General features: G+C 43.3%; 3 protein-coding genes across 8 annotated transcripts in view; 1 reads left to right on the forward strand and 2 right to left on the reverse strand.

Annotated features, from left to right (window-relative positions):
• Window positions 1–215: 215 nt before the first annotated feature.
• LOC115202199 (signal peptidase complex subunit 3) lies at window positions 216–4,752 on the reverse strand. Its single transcript, XM_029766169.1, has 4 exons — window positions 4,527–4,752; window positions 3,182–3,332; window positions 1,043–1,158; window positions 216–423 (listed from the first exon to the last, which is right to left on the reverse strand). The coding sequence occupies exons 1-4, from the start codon at window positions 4,667–4,669 to the stop codon at window positions 291–293; spliced, it is 543 nt and encodes a 180-aa protein (XP_029622029.1). The 5' UTR covers window positions 4,670–4,752; the 3' UTR covers window positions 216–290.
• A 701-nt stretch (window positions 4,753–5,453) lies between these two features.
• On the forward strand, window positions 5,454–17,105 carry LOC115202201 (ankyrin repeat and SOCS box protein 5). Of its 3 annotated transcripts, XM_029766176.1 has the most exons (8): window positions 7,196–7,273; window positions 8,637–8,694; window positions 13,005–13,084; window positions 13,779–13,886; window positions 14,227–14,377; window positions 14,562–14,696; window positions 15,042–15,233; window positions 15,552–17,105. In XM_029766176.1, the coding sequence occupies exons 2-8, from the start codon at window positions 8,643–8,645 to the stop codon at window positions 15,677–15,679; spliced, it is 846 nt and encodes a 281-aa protein (XP_029622036.1). In that variant the 5' UTR covers window positions 7,196–7,273; window positions 8,637–8,642; the 3' UTR covers window positions 15,680–17,105. The 3 variants fall into 3 exon arrangements, with proteins under 3 accessions (XP_029622034.1, XP_029622035.1, XP_029622036.1); XM_029766174.1 differs by lacking the exons at window positions 7,196–7,273; window positions 8,637–8,694 and adding an exon at window positions 5,454–5,714; XM_029766175.1 differs by lacking the exon at window positions 8,637–8,694 and having other exon boundaries at window positions 6,910–7,273.
• Window positions 17,106–17,172: 67 nt separating this feature from the next.
• Window positions 17,173–23,024, reverse strand: part of LOC115202200 (WD repeat-containing protein 17) — a 32,339-nt gene continuing 26,487 nt past the window's right edge. For 3 of the 4 annotated variants that reach the window (XM_029766173.1, XM_029766171.1, XM_029766170.1), the window contains exons 17-28: window positions 22,757–22,821; window positions 22,467–22,599; window positions 22,170–22,261; window positions 21,903–22,002; window positions 21,396–21,535; window positions 21,248–21,268; window positions 20,923–21,034; window positions 20,489–20,733; window positions 20,128–20,229; window positions 19,935–20,033; window positions 19,556–19,745; window positions 17,173–19,062 (exon numbers count right to left, since the gene is read on the reverse strand). In XM_029766173.1, the coding sequence (XP_029622033.1) occupies window positions 18,943–19,062; window positions 19,556–19,745; window positions 19,935–20,033; window positions 20,128–20,229; window positions 20,489–20,733; window positions 20,923–21,034; window positions 21,248–21,268; window positions 21,396–21,535; window positions 21,903–22,002; window positions 22,170–22,261; window positions 22,467–22,599; window positions 22,757–22,821 (1,419 nt within the window). In that variant the 3' untranslated portion in view covers window positions 17,173–18,942. The remainder of the gene's footprint in view (window positions 19,063–19,555; window positions 19,746–19,934; window positions 20,034–20,127; window positions 20,230–20,488; window positions 20,734–20,922; window positions 21,035–21,247; window positions 21,269–21,395; window positions 21,536–21,902; window positions 22,003–22,169; window positions 22,262–22,466; window positions 22,600–22,756; window positions 22,822–23,024) is intronic. The other variant, XM_029766172.1, reaches the window with a different exon arrangement.

Below are 23,024 nucleotides of genomic sequence, written 5' to 3' on the forward strand. Positions count from 1 at the left end.
GCAATGACCATTTAAACCAAGGATTACTAGCAGTCAAATCCTTGCATCCTCCTCGATTCCTCACCTCTCTCAAAGTGCATTGAAGTAGATGATCCAAGGTCTCTCCTCTAATGAGCTTTGAGAGGAATTTAGGAAAAAAAGAAGCAATGATTTCACTGCTAGCAACATTCAGACAGTCTTTTTTTCTGTGGCAGCATTAATGCAAAGGCATACAATTGAACCGTTCCCAAATGTCCACTTTTATTAAAAGTCATAAAAGATTACACAGCAAATACAAACGGTGGAACAGTTCAGTAGCTCTTGGTGGTCTCGTATGATTCGGGGAAGGGGACAGACATGTGGCCAGAGCCCATGACCAGGGGCAGGATCCCAGCGTTGGGCACCACGTTCCAGGACAGAGTCAGGGTGATGTTTTTGTTCGCCCTGGTGGAGAGATCATCACACAAAGGCCTTAAACATCATAGAGCGTTCCTACAGTACTTCCATTGGAAAGACTGGGGAGGAGCAGGAGAGGTGCCAAAAGCGGTCCTATACTGCCCTCTGCTGCATACAAAGGGTTTCCCATAACTATTCAACACAATGGTTAGAGCGTTGGACTAGAAACTGAAAGGTTGCAAGATTGAATCCCCGAGTTGACAAGGTACAAATCTGTCGTTCTGCCCCTGAACAAGGCAGTTAACCCACTGTTCCTAGGCTGTCATTAAAAATAAGAATTTGTTCTTAACTGACTTGCCTAGTTAAATAAAGGTAAAAAAAATGTTAAAATAAAATGTAGGACTAAAGGGAAACAAATATTTGTTTCTCAATGTAAAATCAGTTTAAATTGTATTTGTCAGATAGTTTACAGCAGGTTTAAAAGGTATAGCAAAATGATTATGTTGATGTGCCTTCTATACCTGCTGTAAACTGTATGTGACAAACTATTTGATTAAATAAAATGGCATCAAGACCGATTCCACACCAATGCTATATCAAAAACCTGATTTGTTATGGTTAGGTACTGGCACCTGAATAAAAGTGAGGGTGAACAGAGGATGCTTACCGAAGACCGTTTCCGTCATCGAAGAAGAAGTACTTGGACTTCATGTCTCTGAGGTTGAGCTTGGTGCTCTCTCCCCGTAGCACGATCTTATCCCACAGAACCACCTGGTTCAGGGCCTGGAAGAAAGCACAACACGTCGCAGTTAAGTATCACTAGCTGGCAGCCATTTTACCACGCATATCACCTTCCTAGGTGGCCATTTTACCACACATATCACCTTCCTAGGTGGCCATTTTACCACGCATATCACCTTCCTAGGTGGCCATTTTACCACGCATATCACCTTCCTAGGTGGCCATTTTACCACGCATATCACCTTCCTAGGTGGCCATTTTACCACGCATATCACCTTCCTAGGTGGCCATTTTACCACGCATATCACCTTCCTAGGTGGCCATTTTACCACGCATATCACCTTCCTAGGTGGCCATTTTACCACGCATATCACCTTCCTAGGTGGCCATTTTACCACGCATATCACCTTCCTAGGTGGCCATTTTACCACGCATATCACCTTCCTAGGTGGCCATTTTACCACGCATATCACCTTCCTAGGTGGCCATTTTACCACGCATATCACCTTCCTAGGTGGCCATTTTACCACGCATATCACCTTCCTAGGTGGCCATTTTACCACGCATATCACCTTCCTAGGTGGCCATTTTACCACGCATATCACCTTCCTAGGTGGCCTGATCCCAGATCTGTATCACATCTAATTTTATTTGTCACATGAGCAGAATACAACAGGTGTAGACTTTTCTGTGGAATGCTTACTTACGAGCCCTTTCCCAACAATGCAGCGTTAAAAAGCAAGAAACATTTACTAAAAATAAATAATACGGAAATAGTAACACAATTAAATAACAACGAGACTATATACAAGGAGTACCGGTACGGAGTCAATGTGCAGGGATACGAGGTAGTTGAGGTAATATGTAGGTAGGGGTAAAAGTGACAAGGCAATCAGGATAGATAATAAACAGAGTAGCAGCAGTGTGTGTGAACGTGTGTCTGTGTGGCGTCAATTTGCATGTGTGTGTTTTGTGTGTGAGCATATGTAGTGTGTGTGTGTATTGGAGTGTCAGTAGTATGTGTGTGTGGGTAGAGTCCAGTAAGTGTGCATAGAGCTGGTGCAAGAGTCAGTGCAAAAAATAAAAACAATCTATATTTAAAAAAAGAGTGTCAATGCAAATAGTCCAGCAGTCTTATGGCCCGCTTGCCGTGCGGTAGCAGAGAGAGCAGTCTATGACTAGGGTGGCTGGAGTCTGACAATTTTTAGGGCATTTTTCCCCCACTGACACCTCCTGGTATACAGGTCCTTGATGGCAGGGAGCTTGGCCCCAGTGATGTACTGGGCTGTACGCACTACCCTCTGTAGCGCCTTACGGTGGGTTGTCAAGCAATTGCATACCAAGCGGTGATGCAGCCAGTCGAGATGCTCTCAATGGTGCAGCTGTAGAACGTTTTGAGGATCTGAGGAACCATGACAAATCTTTTCAGCCTCCTGAGGGGGAAGAGGCGTTGTCGTGCTCTCTTCACGACTGTGTATCAAATTCCTATAGTCATAGTTTACATAGGACTACACAGCACAAACAGACCTGAGACCAACCCAGGCTACTTCTTAGGATACACTATTTATAAAATGTTACCCTTCAAACCATATTGCCTTCTTGGCTTCCACCAATTAAATGTGTGTGATGTATAGAAGAACCAATGTGTCAACAGTGTGTGGCAACCAGCCTACCCATGCCAAGAGGAGGAACGTGTGATAATGATTATTGATACATAATAAAGGAAAGAGGTCAGTTCTTACATTGCTCCTGGTGGTGTAGAAGTATGACTATTTTGCTGCAATTCTATATATAGGGTAATCTACCTATAGAAGTTCATCCCTTCAAAGCAAGCCAAGAGGAACGTATGACAATGATAATTGATAGATCAACAGGAAAGAGAACGGGTCTGGGTTGTATTCATCACGCCGATTTTTCACAACATTTTGCAACAGAAACCGTTTAGTCGAAACAGAAAACAGAGTTCGAAGAGTGCCTTGGTCCTCCTTTCTATTAGATCATTTCAGGTAGGTACCTCCCCGTTTGGTTCTTAAATGGTAAACAGTTTCCGTTGTAAGACACTTACGTTGCTCTTGGTGGCGTACTCGGCAGACAAGTAGAGGAAGAGCTGCTTGACGTTCCAGTCAAATATGGGCTTTATGTCAGCAGAGAGGTCAAAGGTGATGAACCCCAGGTCACTTCTCTCCCTGGGTCCTGTGAAGTCATCTACGTTTTTCCTGTCAAATGGTAAAGGCCGAGTTAGTTGTGTGCAGTGCATTGCATCCTAGAATTAGGCCAAGACATTTCTTTCACCACGTGGAACAATAAGCTGTCAAAATATCTGTTTTTTGTCTTGGCTACACCATATATAGTAGTAGGCTACATTTACTTTATGGTTTCTGGCTGTACATTTAGGCAATGTTGTCTAGCTACACTTTGCACTGTATGGCTTGGTACAGCTACTAGAATGGCATGCCACAGTTCAGCGGGCCCCCGCAAGGTCTGAGCAAGGGGGGACAACAGCTAACTTCCTACAATTCTACACAAATCTCATGCTATTTTACATATTTTACCATGAGCCTGAGAGAAAATGTTGCTGTTTAAAAGTAATTTCCTGCAAATCTACACATATAGCCACAGGGCAGAGAGAAAAAAAATGCAGTTTTATAGCTAATCTCATGGTATTCTACACATTTTGCCATGATACTGAGAGAACATGTTGCAGTTTTATAGCTAATCTCATGGTATTCTACACATTTTGCCATGATACCGAGAGAACATGTTGCAGTTTTATAGCTAATCTCATGGTATTCTACACATTTTGCCATGATACTGAGAGAACATGTTGCAGTTTTATAGCTAATCTCATGGTATTCTACACATTTTGCCATGATACTGAGAGAACATGTTGCAGTTTTACAGCTAATTTCCCGAAATTAAAAAAAAAACGAATTGTGCCATGGCTCATGATCTGTTCATATGCTAAATTCTTATTTACAGTAAGGTCGGAAACATTTGATCTACTGGCAGCTAGGTTACAGTTTGACAAAATATTCCGCGCTGACGTGCTGTTCAACTATTGGATACAATGTTGCAAGCAGCAGCAGCTGGCATCCAGTCTGGCTGGCAGGCTACGTAGTAGCCAAAGACAAAAACAACTGTTGTTCATTGCTCAGGCAGTTTGATACACTGCTGTCTGTTAGATTGATTGGCGTCAATATTGCCATATGGATTCAATGATCACCTCGAGCTAGCATTTGTTAGCACCATAGCAAAGACTCATGCACCGAGCTAGCTATGTAGCCAATTGAGACCAATAACTGTTTCTACGAATAAAAATGTGATATATTTCACTCCGTGATCTATCTAAACCAAAGCAATGCATGTTCACTGTAGTTTAATAATACTAATAACAGCTAGTCATCACTCACAGCATTACTCTCGAGACGTGGATATCCACCGGAACCCTCCGGTCTTTGAACGCCGTCGTGATAAAACAGCCAAACGTCAAAGCTGCCATCACGCTGAGCGAGAAGGCGAAGAGGGAATTTGCCCTCGACAACACTGTATTCATTTTGAAATACAATTATATTACAGTTTCATACACAACGATGCGGAACACTTCTAGCTGCAAAAGCAGGAAGTGTAGTTTGACACAAAGAAATACGGAACAGGATGGTTTTTCCGTAATCGATGGAACATTAAAGAGAAACATTGCCCCATGTGTTATGGAGGTGAACTACAGTTCACACTACCAGTAATGGCTTAGGAATTTTATGACAGTAGATAATATAATTTTGAAGTAAAAGTACATGAGTCAAGATAATGTTAAACCTCAAGAGAAGAAATACTCAACACATATTTTTGAACCTTTCAGAAGCATCACAACAAAATGGAGCAAACCACAGTTCAACTAAGATTAAGGCCTGGGCTAGCTTTTAGTAACCACAGGTCACAGTCACAAAGGCCCTGGCAATAGCTGTACTGTATTCCCTGCCCTAGGGCTGCTGGCAGAGTCTAAATGGCCCTAGGCCTGTATCCGCAAAGCGTCTTAGAGTAGGAGTGCTGATAGTGCTGCTCTAGGTTCAGTGTTGCATTTTAGATCATAATGAATAAGAATACATGGATAGGAGGGGCCTAAGCCTAGATCTGCACTCCTACTCTGAGACACTGTATGACTATGGGCCCCAGTTGTCCCACAGGCAGGCAGGCAGCGCTATAATACAGCTGCTCTCTCCAACTTATCCGATCTGGTCTCGACCCAGCTGCTGAGGGGAATTTCTGTGTCATTCTGGGCTGGCATATGACCCAGTACCAGAGTCAACACAACACAGGCCCCCCATTGAAATTTCCAAAACATTAGCAGCCAGCCACCGACAGCCAGGCAAGACATAAGCAAGGATAGACAAGAAAGGAAGCAATGACTCCAAATGTGGATAGCCAGTCTTTTGGCACAGTACACTACTCCAATGTCTACCTCTCCATATTCGCTCTGTTTTGCGTCAAGCTCTTTGTCAAGATCAGCCTGAATATTCTCACCCACTTCTATGTGGTGAAGGGGAATCGGAAGGAGGCTGCCCGCATTGCAGAAGAGTTTTATGATTTTGGACAAGGGCACAGTAAGTAGTTGTTTCTGTGAAAGGCAACAGACTATTATTCTATAGTAGAGGGTCATACACACACTTTCAACAGTAAAGTGTGTGTATTAGGGTATTCCAGCTTTCTAACAGCTCTGTGTCTGTAACATGCCAGGCAACTTTATCCAGTCTGCCCAGGAACTACTCAGCCTATCGTTGTGGGCATTAGAAACACTTAGATACGTTGTGCATTAGATATACTTTCTTCCTGATGTCTTTCAATGCTCTTTTCTTGCTGAGGTACTGGGGGAAAGTACTGCATTGTAACAACCACACTTGGGATGAGGGAAAAGACCCAGAACCTTTGGCATCATGACGGCACGTTGGGTTGGCATGACAGAAGTCTCTGATTCAACCTTGCTTCCGCCCTTAGCGTATTCCGTGCACTGCAATCATCAAGTGATCTGATGAGATTACACATGAAATGCACATTTTTGAGAGTATGTCAAATGAAGTTTCTATCCCAGCTGAGACTTGGCAGTTACAGGCTGCAGCCTGTAGTCATACTCCACGTAGGTTATGCACAGCGACTGTCAGACAGGAATGTTTGGAGCTGAACAGAAGCATGTTAGAGAGAGGTTAGAGAGGCTCTAACTTTCCATCCCCAAGTACAACTAGTTTAACTAGTCTATTTGATTTGATAACCTATAGTAGGGCTATTCAATTATGGCTCTGGAGAGACAAAATACTTATTAACTAGTTATTAAAATTCCCTCATAATCATGGACTATTTCAGACCAGGGACATCAGATATGTAAACTCTCTGGTCAATCAAGGACTGATCAATGAATTAACTACCAAAGAAAACCTGCATTATGTCTGTCCCTGATTATAACCTGACAATTATGACCTTATAACGTGACCAATGACCGTTATAAACAGTATGTGGCTTTTTCATTTGAATATTGCAAGCAAATGCTTGTTACATAAGCAACTAGGCATACTCAAAATAGCAAATAGTATATTCAACTCAAAGGTCAAACTTTAATATTTCAAACCATGCAGAATGAATCCTTTATAAACAGAACGGTTCCTAACCCTGAGACCAGCGGGGGTAAAGGCTGTTCTGGTCTAAGCCATTTCTTAACCTCTGATAAAAATAGCAGGGTGTCACTGCCACAGCGACCACATTCTCTTCATCCCCTCAGTCGTCTCTCTCTCTTGCGCTCTCTCTCTCTCCGCCCTATCACAATATATCCTACCCCCCACACCTTCTTATCGTTCTCTCCTCTCTCTCTCTCTCTCTCTCTCTCTCTCTCCCTTAACTCCTTCTCTGCCTGTTCATGTTATTGTGGTGCTTGTCCTTGGCAGTGAAACGACAACAAGCCGAGCAGCCAATCAGAGAGCAGGATTTAGACTGGATCATGGTGCACTGTGGTGCGGGGGACAGATAGCTGATGTAAACATGCCTGAAGTTCCATCTGCAGAGAGCTCGAGCGAGCAGCAGCCAGAAAACACGCCGAGGAAAAGAACGTTAGAGAACACAGACGATTACACCGCAAAAAAGAAACCACGCTGCTGGGGTATTTTAACTAGCCAAGGTCAGTAGCGTTTTACGCACACACAATTGCGTATTTGCGCACTGGGTGAGTGCGTCTCGGACTGTCACAGTGCAATGTTATTATAGAACTCCTGTGCTGTTCGTGTCAAGTTTATCTGAGGTAGACAGAGGGGTTGACATGGAAATGTTGCGTGAAAAAGGCACCTGTTCTGAAACATTCTCATAGGATCCAGCCTATTTGGGACTGTGCTACAGCATGTGACATGAAGCTCTATGATATAAGAATATCATGACATAATCAAACAAACGCCTTGGACACATCTTACATCATAACACAAATGCATTTTTTAAATGTATTTAACACATACTTTATTAGTATTATTACTAGGTCTATGTGTAGTAGTAGGCCTTGGGGCATGTGTCTATTAAAGTTTAATAATGACTGGCCTACAACAGCTGAAGCTGCTGTGTGCTCTCATGACTCTCACACAAGACAATAAGAGTATGACCTTTGAACTAGACTAAGCAGCAGCTTCAGACAATTAAACCTGATTATATCTCTTTAACAGCTGTATCCAATCTAAACAGTAGCTGGGTCACATTAGGGTTGTAACTGCGTGATTACTCATTTACTTTGACATCCAAATGTTTTAAATGCAATAGTTTGTTATTTAAGCAGAATAAATAAACAGAAATACAAATTGCAGATATTCTAGCCCTTTCTGCTTCCTCCTGTTATTGCTCAGTGTGGCAAAGGGGAGCCTTAAGCGAAAGCAAACGTCACATGTTCAGTGCACTGTTGCAATATTCATGAGAGCTACCGTTTTACCCTGCTAGAAGAGAGACACCGTGTGCTGTCCGAATGAGAATAATGGGCTTCAGCCGCACCAGGCAACCAGCTATAGAAGATCAGGGCTGTGGGAAAGGTTGGCTGGGTTCCTGGAGAAAGGAGAGAAAATAGAGAGAGGGGGATTCCAGGTTACTGTTGTGACTGGAATTAACTACTTACTGTGGCTCTAACATGTGCTTCCTAAGAATAGCTTCCAAACGCTATTTATCTCTGCACCAGTGGTGGTCCTCATTGGCACCTGTTGTTATGTATACCTTGACCGAGGAGTCTCTGTTATTGTCCTTTCCCCCAAAAAATATCTATCAAAATTCATGTCAATTTGCAACAACAAAAAAATAAATATACAGTATTTTAGTCGTCCTATTCATCATAAAAGATAGTAGCAACAACAGGCCATTTTAGTGTACTACATGAGCTAGTCAGGTGATGCAGATGCCCTTCCAAAGATGGCCGGCACAGTCACAGCTCTGCCTGTGTGAATCCATGCAGTGACAACAAGTCCCTTCAGTACAGTAACAGTACAGTAGGTGACAGGCGCCCTCTTCTCCTACAGGCAGGAATGTCATATACCTATCAATGGCTAGATGTTCCGTGGGGAGACGGAGACATGGGTATGTAGTATTGAATATTGCACTGCATTGCTGTGTGATGTTTATGTGGAAGTATTGCTGACATTTTATTATACTCAAGGCTCCCTCATGAAAGAGACTCATATCTCAATAGGATTTCACCTGAATAAAGGATTAATAAAATAATTGTAAAAAAAACACCTAAATATTGTTATCTGACGTGGATGGTAGTGTTGTTGGGTGTGTAGGGAGAGACTGAGCTCTGCTCTGCCAGTTGTACAAGGCTATGCCTGACAGATGTACAAGGCTATGCCTGCCAGTTGTACAAGGCTATGCCTGCCAGTTGTACAAGGCTGTGCCTGTCAGTTGTACAAGGCTGTGCCTGCCAGTTGTACAAGGCTGTGCCTGCCCGTTGTACAAGGCTGTGCCTGCCCGTTGTACAAGGCTGTGCCTGCCCGTTGTACAAGGCTGTGCCTGCCCGTTGTACAAGGCTGTACCTGCCCGTTGTACAAGGCTGTGCCTGCCAATTGTACAAGGCTATGCCTGCCAGTTGTACAAGGCTGTGCCTGCCCGTTGTATAAGGCTGTGCCTGCCCGTTGTACAAGGCTGTGCCTGCCCGTTGTACAAGGCTGTGCCTGCCCGTTGTACAAGGCTGTGCCTGCCCGTTGTACAAGGCTATGCCTGCCAGATGGCCTGCTTGGTTGAGCTTCAGTTATATATATATATATATATATATATATATATATATATATATATATATATATATATATATATATATATATAGTTCCATCCACACTGTGAGAGTGTGAAAATCTATCCAGCGCTCTGTTATATGCTCTGTGATATTAGTGACAGCTGTGACAACTGGGTTTCAGTTTTCTGAACATATGAACATGGATAGTGGACTGGTACGACTGGCTTTTGGGAAGTAATTCTAAATGTTTTTTATTTTAATTTTTTATTTTACCTTTATTTAACCAGGTAGGCAAGTTGAGAACAAGTTGTCATTTACAATTGCGACCTGGCCAAGATAAAGCAAAGCAGTTCGACACATACAACAACACAGAGTTACACATGGAGTAAAACAAACATACAGTCAATAATACAGTAGAAAAATAAGTCTATATACAATGTGAGCAAATGAGGTGAGATAAGGGAGGTAAAGGCAAAAAAGGCCATGGTGGCAAAGTAAATACAATATAGCAAGTAAAACACTGGAATGGTAGATTTGTAGTGGAAGAAAGTGCAAAGTAGAAATAGAAATAATGGGGTGCAAAGGAGCAAAATAAATAACTAAATACAGTAGGGGAAGAGGTAGTTAGTTGTATGGGCTAAATTATAGATGGGCTATGTACAGGTGCAGTGAGCTGCCCTGACAGCTGGTGCTTAAAGCTAGTGAGGGAGATAAGTGTTTCCAGTTTCAGAGATTTTTGTAGTTCGTTCCAGTCATTGGCAGCAGAGAACTGGAAGGAGAGACGGCCAAAGGAGGAATCGCTTTGGGGGTGTGACCAGAGAGATATACCTGCTGGAGCGCGTGCTACAGGTGGGTGCTGCTATGGTGACCAGTGAGCGGAGATAAGGGGGGACTTTACCTAGCAGGGTCTTGTAGATGACCTGGAGCCAGTGGGTTTGGCGACGAGTATGAAGCGAGGGCCAGCCAACGAGAGCGTACAGGTCGCAGTGGTGGGTAGTATATGGGGCTTTGGTGACAAAACGGATGGCACTGTGATAGACTGCATCCAGTTTATTGAGTAGGGTGTTGGAGGCTATTTTGTAAATGACATCGCCGAAGCCGAGGATCGGTAGGATGGTCAGTTTTACGAGGGTATGTTTGGCAGCATGAGTGAAGGAGGCTTTGTTGCGAAATAGGAAGCCAATTCTAGATTTAACTTTGGATTGGAGATGTTTGATGTGAGTCTGGAAGGAGAGCTTACAGTCTAACCAGACTCCTAGATATTTGTAGTTGTCCACATATTCTAAGTCAGAACCATCCAGAGTAGTGATGCTAGCCGGGCGGGCAGGTGCAGGCAGCGATCGATTGAAGAGCATGCATTTAGTTTTACTTGTATTTAAGAGCAGTTGAAGGCATTTTTACATTACATTTTAGTCATTTGAAGTGGCCTTCAAAGGAGAGTTGTATGGCATTGAAGCTCGTCTGGAGGGTTGTTAACACAGTGTCCAAGAAGGGCCAGAAGTATACAGAATGGTGTCGTCTGCGTAGAGGTGGATCAGAGACTCACCAGCAGCAAGAGCGACATCATTGATGTATACAGAGAAAAGACCCCCATAGAGACTACCAGAGGACATCCGATTTGACACATTGAACTCTATCAGAGAAGTAGTTGGTGAACCAGGCGAGGCAATCATTTGAGAAACCAAGGCTATTGAGTCTGCCGATGAGGATGTGGTGATTGACAGAGTTGAAAGGCTTGGCCAATGTCAATGAATACGGCAGCACAGTATTGTTTCTTATCGATGGCGGTTACGATATCGTTTAGCACCTTGAGCATGGCTGAGGTGCACCCATGACCAGCTCTGAAACCAGATTGCATAGCGGAGAAGGTTCGGTGGGATTCGAAATGGTCTGTCATCTGTTTGTTGACTTGGCTTTCGAAGACCTTAGAAAGGCAGGGTAGGATAGATATAGGTCTGTAGCAATTTGGGTCAAGAGTGTCCCCTCCTTTGAAGAGGGGGATGACAGCAGCTGCTTTCCAATCTTTTGGAATCTCAGACGACACGAAAGAGAGGTTGAACAGGCTAGTAATAGGGGTTGCAACAATTTCTGCAGATAATTTTAGAAAGAAAGGGTCCAGATTGTCTAGCCCGGCTGATTTGTAGGTGTCCAGATTTTGCAGCTCTTTCAGAACATCAGCTGACTGGATTTGGGAGAAGGAGAAATGGGGAAGGCTTGGGAGAGTAGCTGTGGGTGGTGCAGTGCTGTTGACCGCGGTAGGGGTAGCCAGGTGGAAAGCATGGCCAGCCATAGAAAAATGCTTATTGAAATTCTCAATTATAGTGGATTTATCGGAGGTGACAGAGTTTCCTGTCCTCAGTGCAGTGGGCAGCTGGGAGGAGGTGTTCTTATTCTCTATGGACTTTATAGTGTCCCAGAACTTTTTTGAGTTTGTGTTGCAGGAAGCAAATTTCTGCTTGAAAAAGCTAGCCTTGGCTTTTCTAACTGCCTGTGTATATTGGTTTCTAACTTCCCTGAAAAGTTGCATATCACGGGGGCTGTTCGATGCTAATGCAGAACGCCACAGGATATTTTTGTGTTGGTTAAGGGCAGTCAGGTCTGGAGAGAACCAAGGGCTATATCTGTTCCTGGTTCTAAATTTCTTGAATGGGGCATGCTTATTTAAGATGGTGAGGAAGGCATTTAAAAAAAATAACTAGGCATCCTCTACTGACGGGATGAGATCAATATCCTTCCAGGATACCCGGGCCAGGTCGATTAGAAAGGCTTGCTCGAAATGTTTCAGGGAGCGTTTGACAGTGATGAGTGGAGGTCGTTTGACCGCTGACCCATTACGGATGCAGGCAATGAGGCAGTGATCGCTGAGATCTTGGTTGAAAACAGCAGAGGTGTATTTAGAGGGCAAGTTGGTTAGGATGATATCTATGAGGGTGCCCGTGTTTACGGCTTTGGGGGTGGTACCTGGTAGGTTCATTGATAATTTGTGTGAGATTGAGGGCATCAAGCTTAGATTGTAGGATGGCTGGGGTGTTAAGCATGTCCCAGTTTAGGTCACCTAGCAGCACGAGCTCTGAAGATAGATGGGAGGCAATCAATTCACATATGGTGTCCAGAGCACAGCTGGGGGCAGAGGGTGGTCTATAGCAGGCGGCAACGGTGAGAGACTTGTTTTTAGAGAGATGGATTTTTAAAAGTAGAAGTTCAAATTGTTTGGGTACAGACCTGGATAGTAAGACAGAACTCTGCAGGCTATCTCTGCAGTACATTGCAACACCGCCCCCTTTGGCCGTTCTATCTTGTCTGAAAATGTTGTAGTTAGGGATGAAGATTTCAGAGTTTTTGGTGGGCTTCCTAAGCCAGGATTCAGACACGGCTAGGACATCCGGGTTGGCAGAGTGTGCTAAAGCAGTGAATAAAACAGAGGATTACGGTAATGATTGAATAATAAGGATACCGACAGAGAGTGAAGGCTATGATGAATGCTGTCAATGTATCAGACCCGAATGGGAATGTGCTGGTTATATATATTTTTTTTATGTGTGCATGTGGATGTGACCATTAAGAGCTTGTATGATAGTGAAGGGCCATCACTGTAAACGTATGACTGTAATGTGTGTTGTTTTGGAGATGCTTAGTGTTTTGTCTGTCCATCTCCCAGGGTCATGGGCGGACCGGTCTCCTCTCCACGAGGCAGCGTGTCAGGGCCGTCTCCTGGCCCTCAGGACCCTACTCTCACAGGTGAGTCACACACAACGCAAAGCTTTCTGGCCAATTGTTTATACTGTGTTAGGACAGAGGAACTGTTTTGACACCTTTATATAAAATAAAATGCTGATGCTCTGTCTGTATGTTCCAGATAAGATACATATATGTTTGCCATTTTCCCTCGTAGTCAGATTTCCAAAAGTTTATTTGGATAGTCCATCTGTAGATGCTCTACAGACTGCCAGTAATATTTCAATTATCTATCTACTAACTTTAGCGCTAACCTTAACCCTTATACTAAACCTAAACTCAACCCTAACCCTAGACCTAACCTTAACCCTCACTCTACACTATCTAGAAACTAAAAAGGGTTCTTCACCTGTTCTCATAGGAGAACCCTTTGAAAAAACAATTTTTGGTTCCAGGTGAAACCCTTTTGGTTGCAGGTAGAACCTTTTTACACAAAGGATTCTACATGGAACCCTAAAGAGTTCTACCTGGAACCAAAATGATTTATACTATGGGGACAGCCTTAGAACCATTTTGGAACCCTTTTTTCTTAGAGTGTCACCCGTATTGGAATTTTAACCGTAACCTTAGCAAGCAGCTGCTTATCAACAGATAGTGTGTTGATAGTATGACCATCTGTGGAGCATTTACACAAAATAAAGTGTAGGGAAAGTGAGACCTATATAATGAATGCAGACATTTCTTGTTGTCATCCCAGGGTTACAACGCAAACATCCCTACCATAGACCATGTGACGCCGTTGCATGAGGCTTGCCTGTCAGACCACGCGTCATGCGCCAAGGCGCTTATTGCAGCTGGTGCCAATGTAAGTCATGACCAAACGGATGCACACACAAACACATACACTCCACGTCAGAACGAGACATCATTATGCTGTGGCAGCAACTCCTCTTTTTACATTCCGATTGACTCGTCTTTGTTGTAACTTTGTTGCAGCAACTAATTATTTTACATACTGATTGACTTGTCTTTGTTGTAACTTTGTTGCAGCAACTAATTATTTTACATTCCGATTGACTTGCCTTTGTTGTAACTTTGGCAGCAACTAATTATTTTACATTCTGATTGACTTGTCTTTGTTGTAACTTTGTAACTTATAGATAGATACACATGGTTTTATGACAATGCTCCATCTATCTGATCAGGTAAATGCCACCACCATTGATGGGGTGACGCCACTGTTCAATGCCTGCTCAGTGGGCAGTGCCAGCTGTACAGAGGTACTGCTGGAAAACGGAGCCAAGCCTCAGTCAGAGATGTGCCAGCCCTCGCCCATACACGAAGCTTCCAGCAAAGGTACTGTAGGAGGACTGCCATCGCAGGATATGTGTGTCATACAGATAGCTGTCCACTTTACTGTGAGGTTTTGAAATACTCTGGCTGTAATTTTAGTATGTTCCCCCCCTCTATTCTAAGATGAGACTACTGAATGCGTTTCTGAATGAGAGTATCCTGGTAACGCAGGACGTATTGTGTGTAGGCAGAATTGCTTGTCTGGAGGCACTGATCACATGGGGAGCAGACGTGGATTATGATATTCCTCACCTAGGAACCCCCTTGTACATCGCCTGCATCTCCTCAGGACTCCAGTGCACACAGAAACTCCTCGATGGAGGTCAGTAACTAACCAGACACTTTGGTCCTAACTTGAAATGATCTCTCCCATTGGCATCAATGCATTTTTGATTTTATTTTTACGATTCATCCGTTTGTACTTTTTTCTTATTCTGTATTCTGCGTTTACTAAGGAAAGGTATGTCACAGGACATTGTTTTACCTGATGCCGTACTCACAAACATGGAGCGTGTTCAGGAGGGAGAATATATTGAAACTGAGTGAAACGGGAAGGAACTACACAAACGTGTCCCTTCAGATCATAGATTCGTGTTTTCTGTTGCAAACCATTTTGCTACAGTGTGACCTACTGAACTAAACCAATGTTGTCTGGTTTGCTCCACAGGGGCCAATGTGCAGAAGGGCAGGTTCCTGGAGAGCCCGCTCCATGCAGCAGCTCAGAAGGACTGTACTGAGATCATCAATGTGTTGTTAGAGTTTGGAGCGAACATTAACGCTAAAAACCTAGAGCTGAAGAGACCGGTGGAGTCAGCCCCACCTAACAGCTCAGCAGAGGAGACGTTACTGCTGCATGAAGGTAAGATTGTGCTCAGTTCACATGGGAAAATTAGCCTGATTCCAGATCAGTTTGTACTGTATAACTAACTCATATGTTTGTTTTAATGCAAAACTTGTGGTCTGATCAGAAATCGATACTGAAGTTTCCTGATACTAATTCTGATCTGGGACCAGGTTAGGAAATATCTCCATTCAGCTGGTGGGAAGAAGTCAGAATCCCTTGTAAAACATTGCTATTTGGATTATAAAAGTGGATGATATTGAGGCTGTCTTGGATTAATCAGATAATCTCTATCTCTTGCTCTCTCCCTCTGTTTCTCTCTCTCTCTCTCTGCAGCAACACCTCCGTCACTATGTCAGCTGTGTCGTCTCAGTATCAGAGATTATATGGGCCGATCTCGACTACACCTCATCCCTCAGTTACATCTCCCCAACCTTCTCAAACGCTTCCTCCAGTATAGATAGAACACAACGCTCTCTCTCTCTCTTTCTGTCTCTGTCTGTCTGTCTCTCTGTCTGTTGCCCTTCCCTCTGTTTCTCTCTGTCTTCCTCTTTCTCTCTTTTTCTAAACGAGAGCATCGTCATAGTAGAGGATATTCTTTATCCCGTCCTCTCTCTTCCTCTCTGTTTCTCTCTCCATCCATCTTTATCGTCAAGTGAATTTGTATTACTCACTGAACCTTATTTCTTTTTAACCCAGAACCTCAAACGCACCGAATCCCTCCCATTCACTGACATCTGTTTTAACAGTTTCTCTGAAGCACCTACGCATATGGTCATGTAAATGTGTATATTCTGTTACATTGACCAAAACAAGAGTTTGAATGTTCAAAAGAACTAAATATTAACACTGTATAATACTGTGTTATTAGTCCTTGTTAAAATGACACCCCCACTGCAGTGATCATTGTGATCCCAACTTGTCAGAAAGCTGTCTGTAAAGATGGTTCCTGGTGTAAATCATGTTTTTCTGCACATTACTATCTAAGTCAAGTTGATCACCTTGCATGTCACTTTGGTTTTATATCCAATATTCCTGTGCACGCCATACGTTTAACTGCCTAATATTCATTGACCCAAATAATGAAAGGGGTCATTGAATCTTTAATGTAATGTATAACATAGCATAATGTACTTTAATGTACACATAATGAATGTTATGCCATCTTGTTTGAATGAGCTGCCTTTACGCTACCAATGATGCAAACGAGATAACATCATGTACTTTAATGTACAGTGTTATGTTATCTTGTTTGCATCATTGGTAGCATATATTTATTTTATTTTACCCTTATTTTACCAGGTAAGTTGAGTGAGAACACATTCTCATTTAACAGCAACGATCTGGGGAATAGTTACAGGGGAGAGGAGGGGGATGAATGAGCCAGTTAGAAGCTGGGAGTGATTAGGTGGCCATGATGATATGAGGGACAGATTGGGAATTTAGCCAGGACACCGGGGTTAACACCCTACTCTTATGATAAGTACCATGGGATCTTTAGTGACCACAGAGAGTCAGGACACCCGTTTAACGACACATCTGAAAGACGGATATATGCAGCTCATTCATTACACATTGACATGTACGTTAAAGATTCAACTGATAATGTAATTCCCTGATAATGTAATTCCCTGATAATGTGGAAAAAGTAAAATAAATATTTAAAATGATACCCATGATAATCTGTCCTATATGAGGCTCTTATGCTAATCAGATGTACTGTGAATAATATTGCATTTCAATTATTTTCTTATATAATATTAGCCAACTAATATATTAACGTAACCTGTATATGCATAACTCAGTGAAAAATGTACAGTATTTTGCCAAAACTCATTTCACATACCTCTCATCTGTTTCACTATAATAAATAAGAATGTTATTCCATGATGTGGTTGTCTTGGAGATTATACTTCTTGCATTTTTCGGCTGTGGTTTAGTTCAGTCATTTTTCATTTTTATTTTGTCTACAATACTAGATGGTGCTCTGTAGCATGACCAATCTTCTCAATTGATTTACAAGATCCTTTACCTATTCCATGAATCAAAACTCAAATATATCCTGCTTACAAATTTTACATGTTTACATTGGTATCGTCTTTATGTTACAAAACTAACATTTTGATATTTTCATGAACACATTTTCTAAACTGCAATGGCAGTACAAACAAACTGTACATATGTCAATAAGTAAAACATAATCAATAAATACATATGTAAATAAATGCATTTGAAGATAATTTAAGTATAGGTGGAAAACTAATATCAATACATTATTCAAAAAAATTACAACGCTTGTATAAATGATCTGAATAAATGTTTGTTTCGTTAAGCAGAAGGAAGAAAACCTCGTCTTTACATGAATGTACCTACTTACCAATATACTGTATGTTGCAGTGATAACAAATCGTTTTCTACTTAAGGCACAACCTTCAGGTGTTACATTTTTTAAATGATTAATTAGCCGATTTATTCAAGTCTGTGTTTCAAAAGCAAAATGATTCTCAAATATTGCCTTTTTATCACAGCTTTCTGTTTAGCATATAAGCTAGCTAGTTTTAGCAGGTTGTCACCGTCTGCCAAATTGTGTTAGTAATAATGAATTCCATACAGAAGCTTGTCATCATTATGAAATCACTACAAATTCTGCAGTCAGGTGATGCCTACGAATGATTATGACGCCGTAACGCTGACGAGACTCAGAGACATTCTAAAGCGTCGACCCCACCATAGAATATGAGCTTTAATTCTACGGATCCAGGATCGTGACAGCTATTACACTTGCAAGTCCCTAGCCGTGTACAGTACCAACTACCTCCCCTTCTAGCTAGCAACTGTGATCCCTGAAACAGTGCTGCACAACTCAACAGGAATGACAGTCTTATGTACAATACAAGAACCTATTCACAAGTTAATTGACAACTTTACATGTCCACATCCTTTTTGTTGTTGTTGGTCCAGCAGAAGTCTTATACATTCACAGTCAAACACAGTACTGTACAGACACAATGCTGCTAAGCTGTTTTAATGCGAAAGCAATCAAGTCCTACATCAATTATTTGATTGATTGATGCTACGCTAAATAAAAGGCTAACAGGTACGTTTCTCTGTATTTGTTTGCTTTCGATCAACTACCACGGTAAGCCTACATCATCATACGCTTTGCTCTTGTACATGTATGTGTGCGGGCTGGTTTCTGTAACAGACAGAAATGATGATGCCACATTGCGTAACGTTAAACCAACAGCAATACAACACAAATATGGTATTCATCAATCAAATGATGCTGGTGCTATGACCGTGAGCATAATAAGAATCACATAGCTCGTCAACTTGTCTGTCTGTGTACTGACAGCCGTACTACAATGGTCTCGCTCCTACAGAGAAACACTACAGCCCGTTTCAGCCATGCGAACCCTCTTTGTCAGTGACTAAGTACGGCAACACGTTTTCTATGAGAAGCTGAAACACTGTTGACTGGATGACTTGTGGTGCACACATTGTAAACCACATAGAAAAAGCACATAGCGGAGAGAACTCATTTTAAGCATCCTTCCACCTCTCTTCTTTCGTTCTGGAACGTCCATCCCTTCTTCCTTCTTTTTCTCAGGAAGAGCAGGTGTCGGTCCTGACGTCGACCTTTTACCTTTGCGTGACCTTGGCCTCGGAGGCTGACCAATCAAATGCTATTAGTCCTGTAGCCCATCCTCGTTGGCTAGGCTGGCTCTTAGAAGGGGTTGAGACGGACACCTGTCCCCAGAGGTGAGAAAGGGTTCACTTTGGCCCACATAAGGGCGTCGTTCAATGATATGGCCGATTTACCGTCCTCAAGGAAAAACACAGGGCCCTGAGTGAAGAAAGGAAAAACACAGGGCACTGAGTGAAAGGAAAAACACAGCACTACTTTTACTCTTCTATCATTGACCTTATCACCATGGCCTGCAAAACAGTTTAAAGGTTGTAGTAACGTCATCTTTCTCCCCTTGACTCACCAGAGGAAGTGACTGAGACACACTTGAAGCAGAAAGGCACTTCAAATCGTCGCTGTGGATACAGCTTGAGCAGCAATTTACTGATTACCACCCACATAGTGATTACCCACCACTAGGGGACTACAAATAGTAACCACTTATGGGTTATATATAGCATGGTCCTCTTTATAAGGGGTTAGAAAGCATGGCGGTTTCGGTCTGGGTTGCTGCTGAGCCCTTTGTTTCCCTGATCCAGATTAAGCCTGGTCCTTAAACCAAATTCTGTGTCCTTGAAACTGTCCCTTTGTGACCAATGTATTTTTCTGAATACACTTTGATTCATTAACTGGTTGTTCGCTTGAGGCTGACCTGGATCCTGAGTCCGGTAAGGCAGGAGACCTGGACGTCAGAGTGGCTGGGCAGGTTGGAGCCTGTGACATAGTCGGGCCCCTCCAGGCCCCTGAGTGGCTCCTCCTGGAGCCTGTCTAGCAGACGGGCGTGCTCTGCCTTCTGGGCCTCTGACGGAGGGGTGTAGGGAGCCTCATCAGGACCCCTGGAGCTGGGTGGCATGGAGACAGAATCAAACGATTCAGACAGGTAAACACTGGTGTGTTTTAATGTCAGACTTTGAACCTCAAACCGTCTTGAGTTTGCTAGTCCAATACTTGGACGTGATGACTAATGTATGGGCCAGGCCAGAGTAGAGTATATCAGTGACATGGATTGATAAGACAATTCCTCTACTCACTTGATGAGAGACTGTGTGCAGGCCATCCATGCCTCCAGCTCTACAGAGAGTTGCTCTATCTGTAAGGGAACAGACACCTCTCTCCTCTTCATCAACTGACTGGGGAGGAAGGTGAGAGGTCAGAGCATTAGGTGATGTAGGTTCAACACAGACATTTAGAAAGTGCTCCATACTGTGGCTTTTTGCATCTTACCTGGTGTACTCGTAAAGTGCAGGAACGATGCTGGAGTATTGTCTTCTGATGGCCAACAGTGCGCCGATGTAACCAGATAGGATGAGCAGCTCACTTCGAGCTCTATAACACAGAAAGAACATCCAAGGAGAGAGGGCTGAGGACCAATCTATAGCAGTAGACGTTCTTATCCAGAGTGACTTACAGGAGCAATTAGGGTTAAGTGGCTTACTTAAGGGCACATTGACAGATTTTTCACCTAGTCGGCTCAGGGATTCAAACCATAAACCTTTCGGTTGCTGGCCCAACACTCTTAACCACTAGGCTACCTGCCTAGGCCCAGGTGACGTTGTCTCACACATTCTGATTCCCATTCACTTACTCAGTGAACTTGGCAAGTAGGAGCCGGTCCGTTCTGATGTAACCCAGAAGGTCCAGGATAGGATGGACAGAGTCTACGGTCCAGTCAGAATCACTCAGCTGTTCTTTGACGTGGGTGATGCCAACAAGCAGGGCTGCCTCGGGTTCTGGACTCATTAGATAGTACTTGACAGCATTGAAGATGTCTCCCTCGCTGACAGCCGACTCAGCTAACGCCCCACACTCCTCCAGGCTGGGGAGACCACACTGAAACAACACTGCCAATTATTAACATGCATGTTTTACCTCAATGTCGTTGTTGACATTTTCATGTCGTATTGTCGATAGGTCTATTTCTATGTTCTTCTGTTTAAACAATTAGGAGCGGTTTCCCGGACCCAGTTTGGACTAAAAACGATGCTCGATAGAGAATTTCCACTGAATTTCAGCACCAACTTTTTGATGGATTTGGTCTATCTCTGAGGAGCTCCCGGGGTAGAAGGCACACAGCTTGGCCAGCAGGACCTGGTTGTCTGGGATCATCTGGAGAAGGTCAGCTGCCAGGTCCCTGGGAAGGAGAAAGGTGGTGACATTAGTCCAGTTGTTGGATTGCAGAGGACACATCCACACATCCCTTTGAAAACCTAAGCAGTCTTTATGAATGAGGTAAGGTACTGTACAAGACCAGGTACAACCGGATGGAACAACATCAATCCAGAATAAAGTCAAATCCGTTCTCGCATTAAACATAGGGTTATGACACATGAGAAATGTATAATACCTGCTTCCAACTGATGGAAAGCTACAAGAAATGAGAGAATGGAGATGATAAACAAATGCACTCTGTATATTCACAATCATATGGAGAATAGATATCATCTAGCCTGTCACGAGATATCATCTAGCCTATCATCTAGCCTGGCTCTTACCAGGTGGGTGCGGTCATGTACTTCCTGGCTAGTAGCTCCAGGACGTAGTGAGTGGCCTGATTGGCTGATTCTCCCAACACCAGCCCTACACACACAGCCAGCTCCAGCTCATTACCCCGGATCAGACTGGCCATGGCTAGCTGTGGGGGACACACAACAACATGATAAGTTATGCATCTACTAAATATGCCCATTTATGTTCACATTCATAGGCATTAGTGCTCTGTAGGTTTTTGCTCCAGCCCTACACGTAAACACCTGATTCAGCCAATCAAGGGCCAGAGGAGCCGCTGATTAGTAGAACTGGGTGTATTGGGAGTAGGGTTGGAACAAAACCCTGCAGCATGCTGGAGTATTGTCTGCAGCAGGGTAGCTCATGACCAGCTTTAGGTTTCAGGTGGACAACTAGCATGCGCAACAGTGAATGTTATGTGTGGATTACAAGAGAACATGCAGAGAGGATCATACGTAACCTTTGACGCCATCATGCCTCGTCTGTGTGTTTACCTCAGTGTTGTCCACAGCCAGGTGACAGCAGGCCGCCAGCACAGCACGGCCATCTTGGAAATACCACTCCGCTAGCTCCTTACATACACACTGCAGTAGCCTGGAACAACAAAGATTACACTTGAGCCTCACAAGCCTGGGGTCATGAGGGGATATTCAGTTGCCCAGTATGGATGCAATGCACCATGGACAGGATGGTGATTACGTATGCTGTGGAACACACCAAAATTAGGCAATATGGTGTATTTTCATGTGAAAAGGACACACCCGTTATATGCCTGTATGTCGTCGCTGTCTGTAGTGGTTGTATGGTTGACTACGGCGGTCTGAGGCACGTGGATGTTGCCTTCACAAGCTCCCTGTACAGGAACAACAAAGGTATGACGTATGACAGCAATTTGGCTGAATGAACCTTCATCAATCCAGATAAGTCAATTAACATGGTTGTATTTTGCTCTCTCCTTTAGAGAACAGGGGTTCCGATTGGAACCAATACATGTTTTATATTATGTTACTATGTTTTCTAATTGTAGAATTAATCATAGGATGCCAATGTTGTCATACCTGGGCCACTAGCAGCGCCTCGTTCAGTTGACCCCTGGCAGTAAAGAAGTTGACCAGCTTCCTCACGTCTCCCGTGGCGATGCAGTATGGGATGACATCATGGTTTTCTTCCTGCATCAGCTGGTCGGCTCTTCTACGAGGACACATGCATTGAGCAAGGAAGTCAACAACCACTGTTGTGGTTCTAATTGTAAGTCGCTCCGGATGAGAGCGTCTGCTAAATGACTCAAATGTGTATGTAACCATAACACGCCTCTTGAATAAGGTTGACAGACTAACTCAAAACATACCGTTGCATGAGTTTCTTCCAATACTTTATGGATACACCAGGGGCAACTGACAATGCCTTGTCCCACTGGCAAATACAGAAAACATGACAAACACCATCATTATGTACAGCAATTAATGCTGTGATTGTTAGTGGACACCCTTTAATGAGGGACATACTGTAATGCCATATGAGTCCATGTATTGTTCCTGATACACCCATAGTTGTTCTACACTTACAGAAAAAAGGTGCTATCTAGTACCAAAAATGGTTCTAAGGCTGTCCCCATA

This window comes from Salmo trutta, chromosome 11, assembly GCF_901001165.1.
Source record: "Salmo trutta chromosome 11, fSalTru1.1, whole genome shotgun sequence".
NCBI lineage: Eukaryota > Metazoa > Chordata > Actinopteri > Salmoniformes > Salmonidae > Salmo > Salmo trutta.

Bases quoted from the DNA above. Each gene is read 5' to 3' on its own strand.
- LOC115202199 (XM_029766169.1), bottom strand. From the start codon at position 4,669: ATGAATACAGTGTTGTCGAGGGCAAATTCCCTCTTCGCCTTCTCGCTC. The intron at 3,333-4,526 runs GTGAGTGATGAC...ACCATTTGACAG, and splicing joins CACGTCTCGAGAGTAATGCT to GAAAAACGTAGATGACTTCA. The intron at 424-1,042 runs GTAAGCATCCTC...TCTCTCCACCAG, and splicing joins GATGACGGAAACGGTCTTCG to GGCGAACAAAAACATCACCC.
- LOC115202201 (XM_029766174.1), top strand. From the start codon at position 5,516: ATGACTCCAAATGTGGATAGCCAGTCTTTTGGCACAGTACACTACTCC. The intron at 13,085-13,778 runs GTGAGTCACACA...TTGTCATCCCAG, and splicing joins TCAGGACCCTACTCTCACAG to GGTTACAACGCAAACATCCC. The intron at 13,887-14,226 runs GTAAGTCATGAC...CTATCTGATCAG, and splicing joins TTATTGCAGCTGGTGCCAAT to GTAAATGCCACCACCATTGA.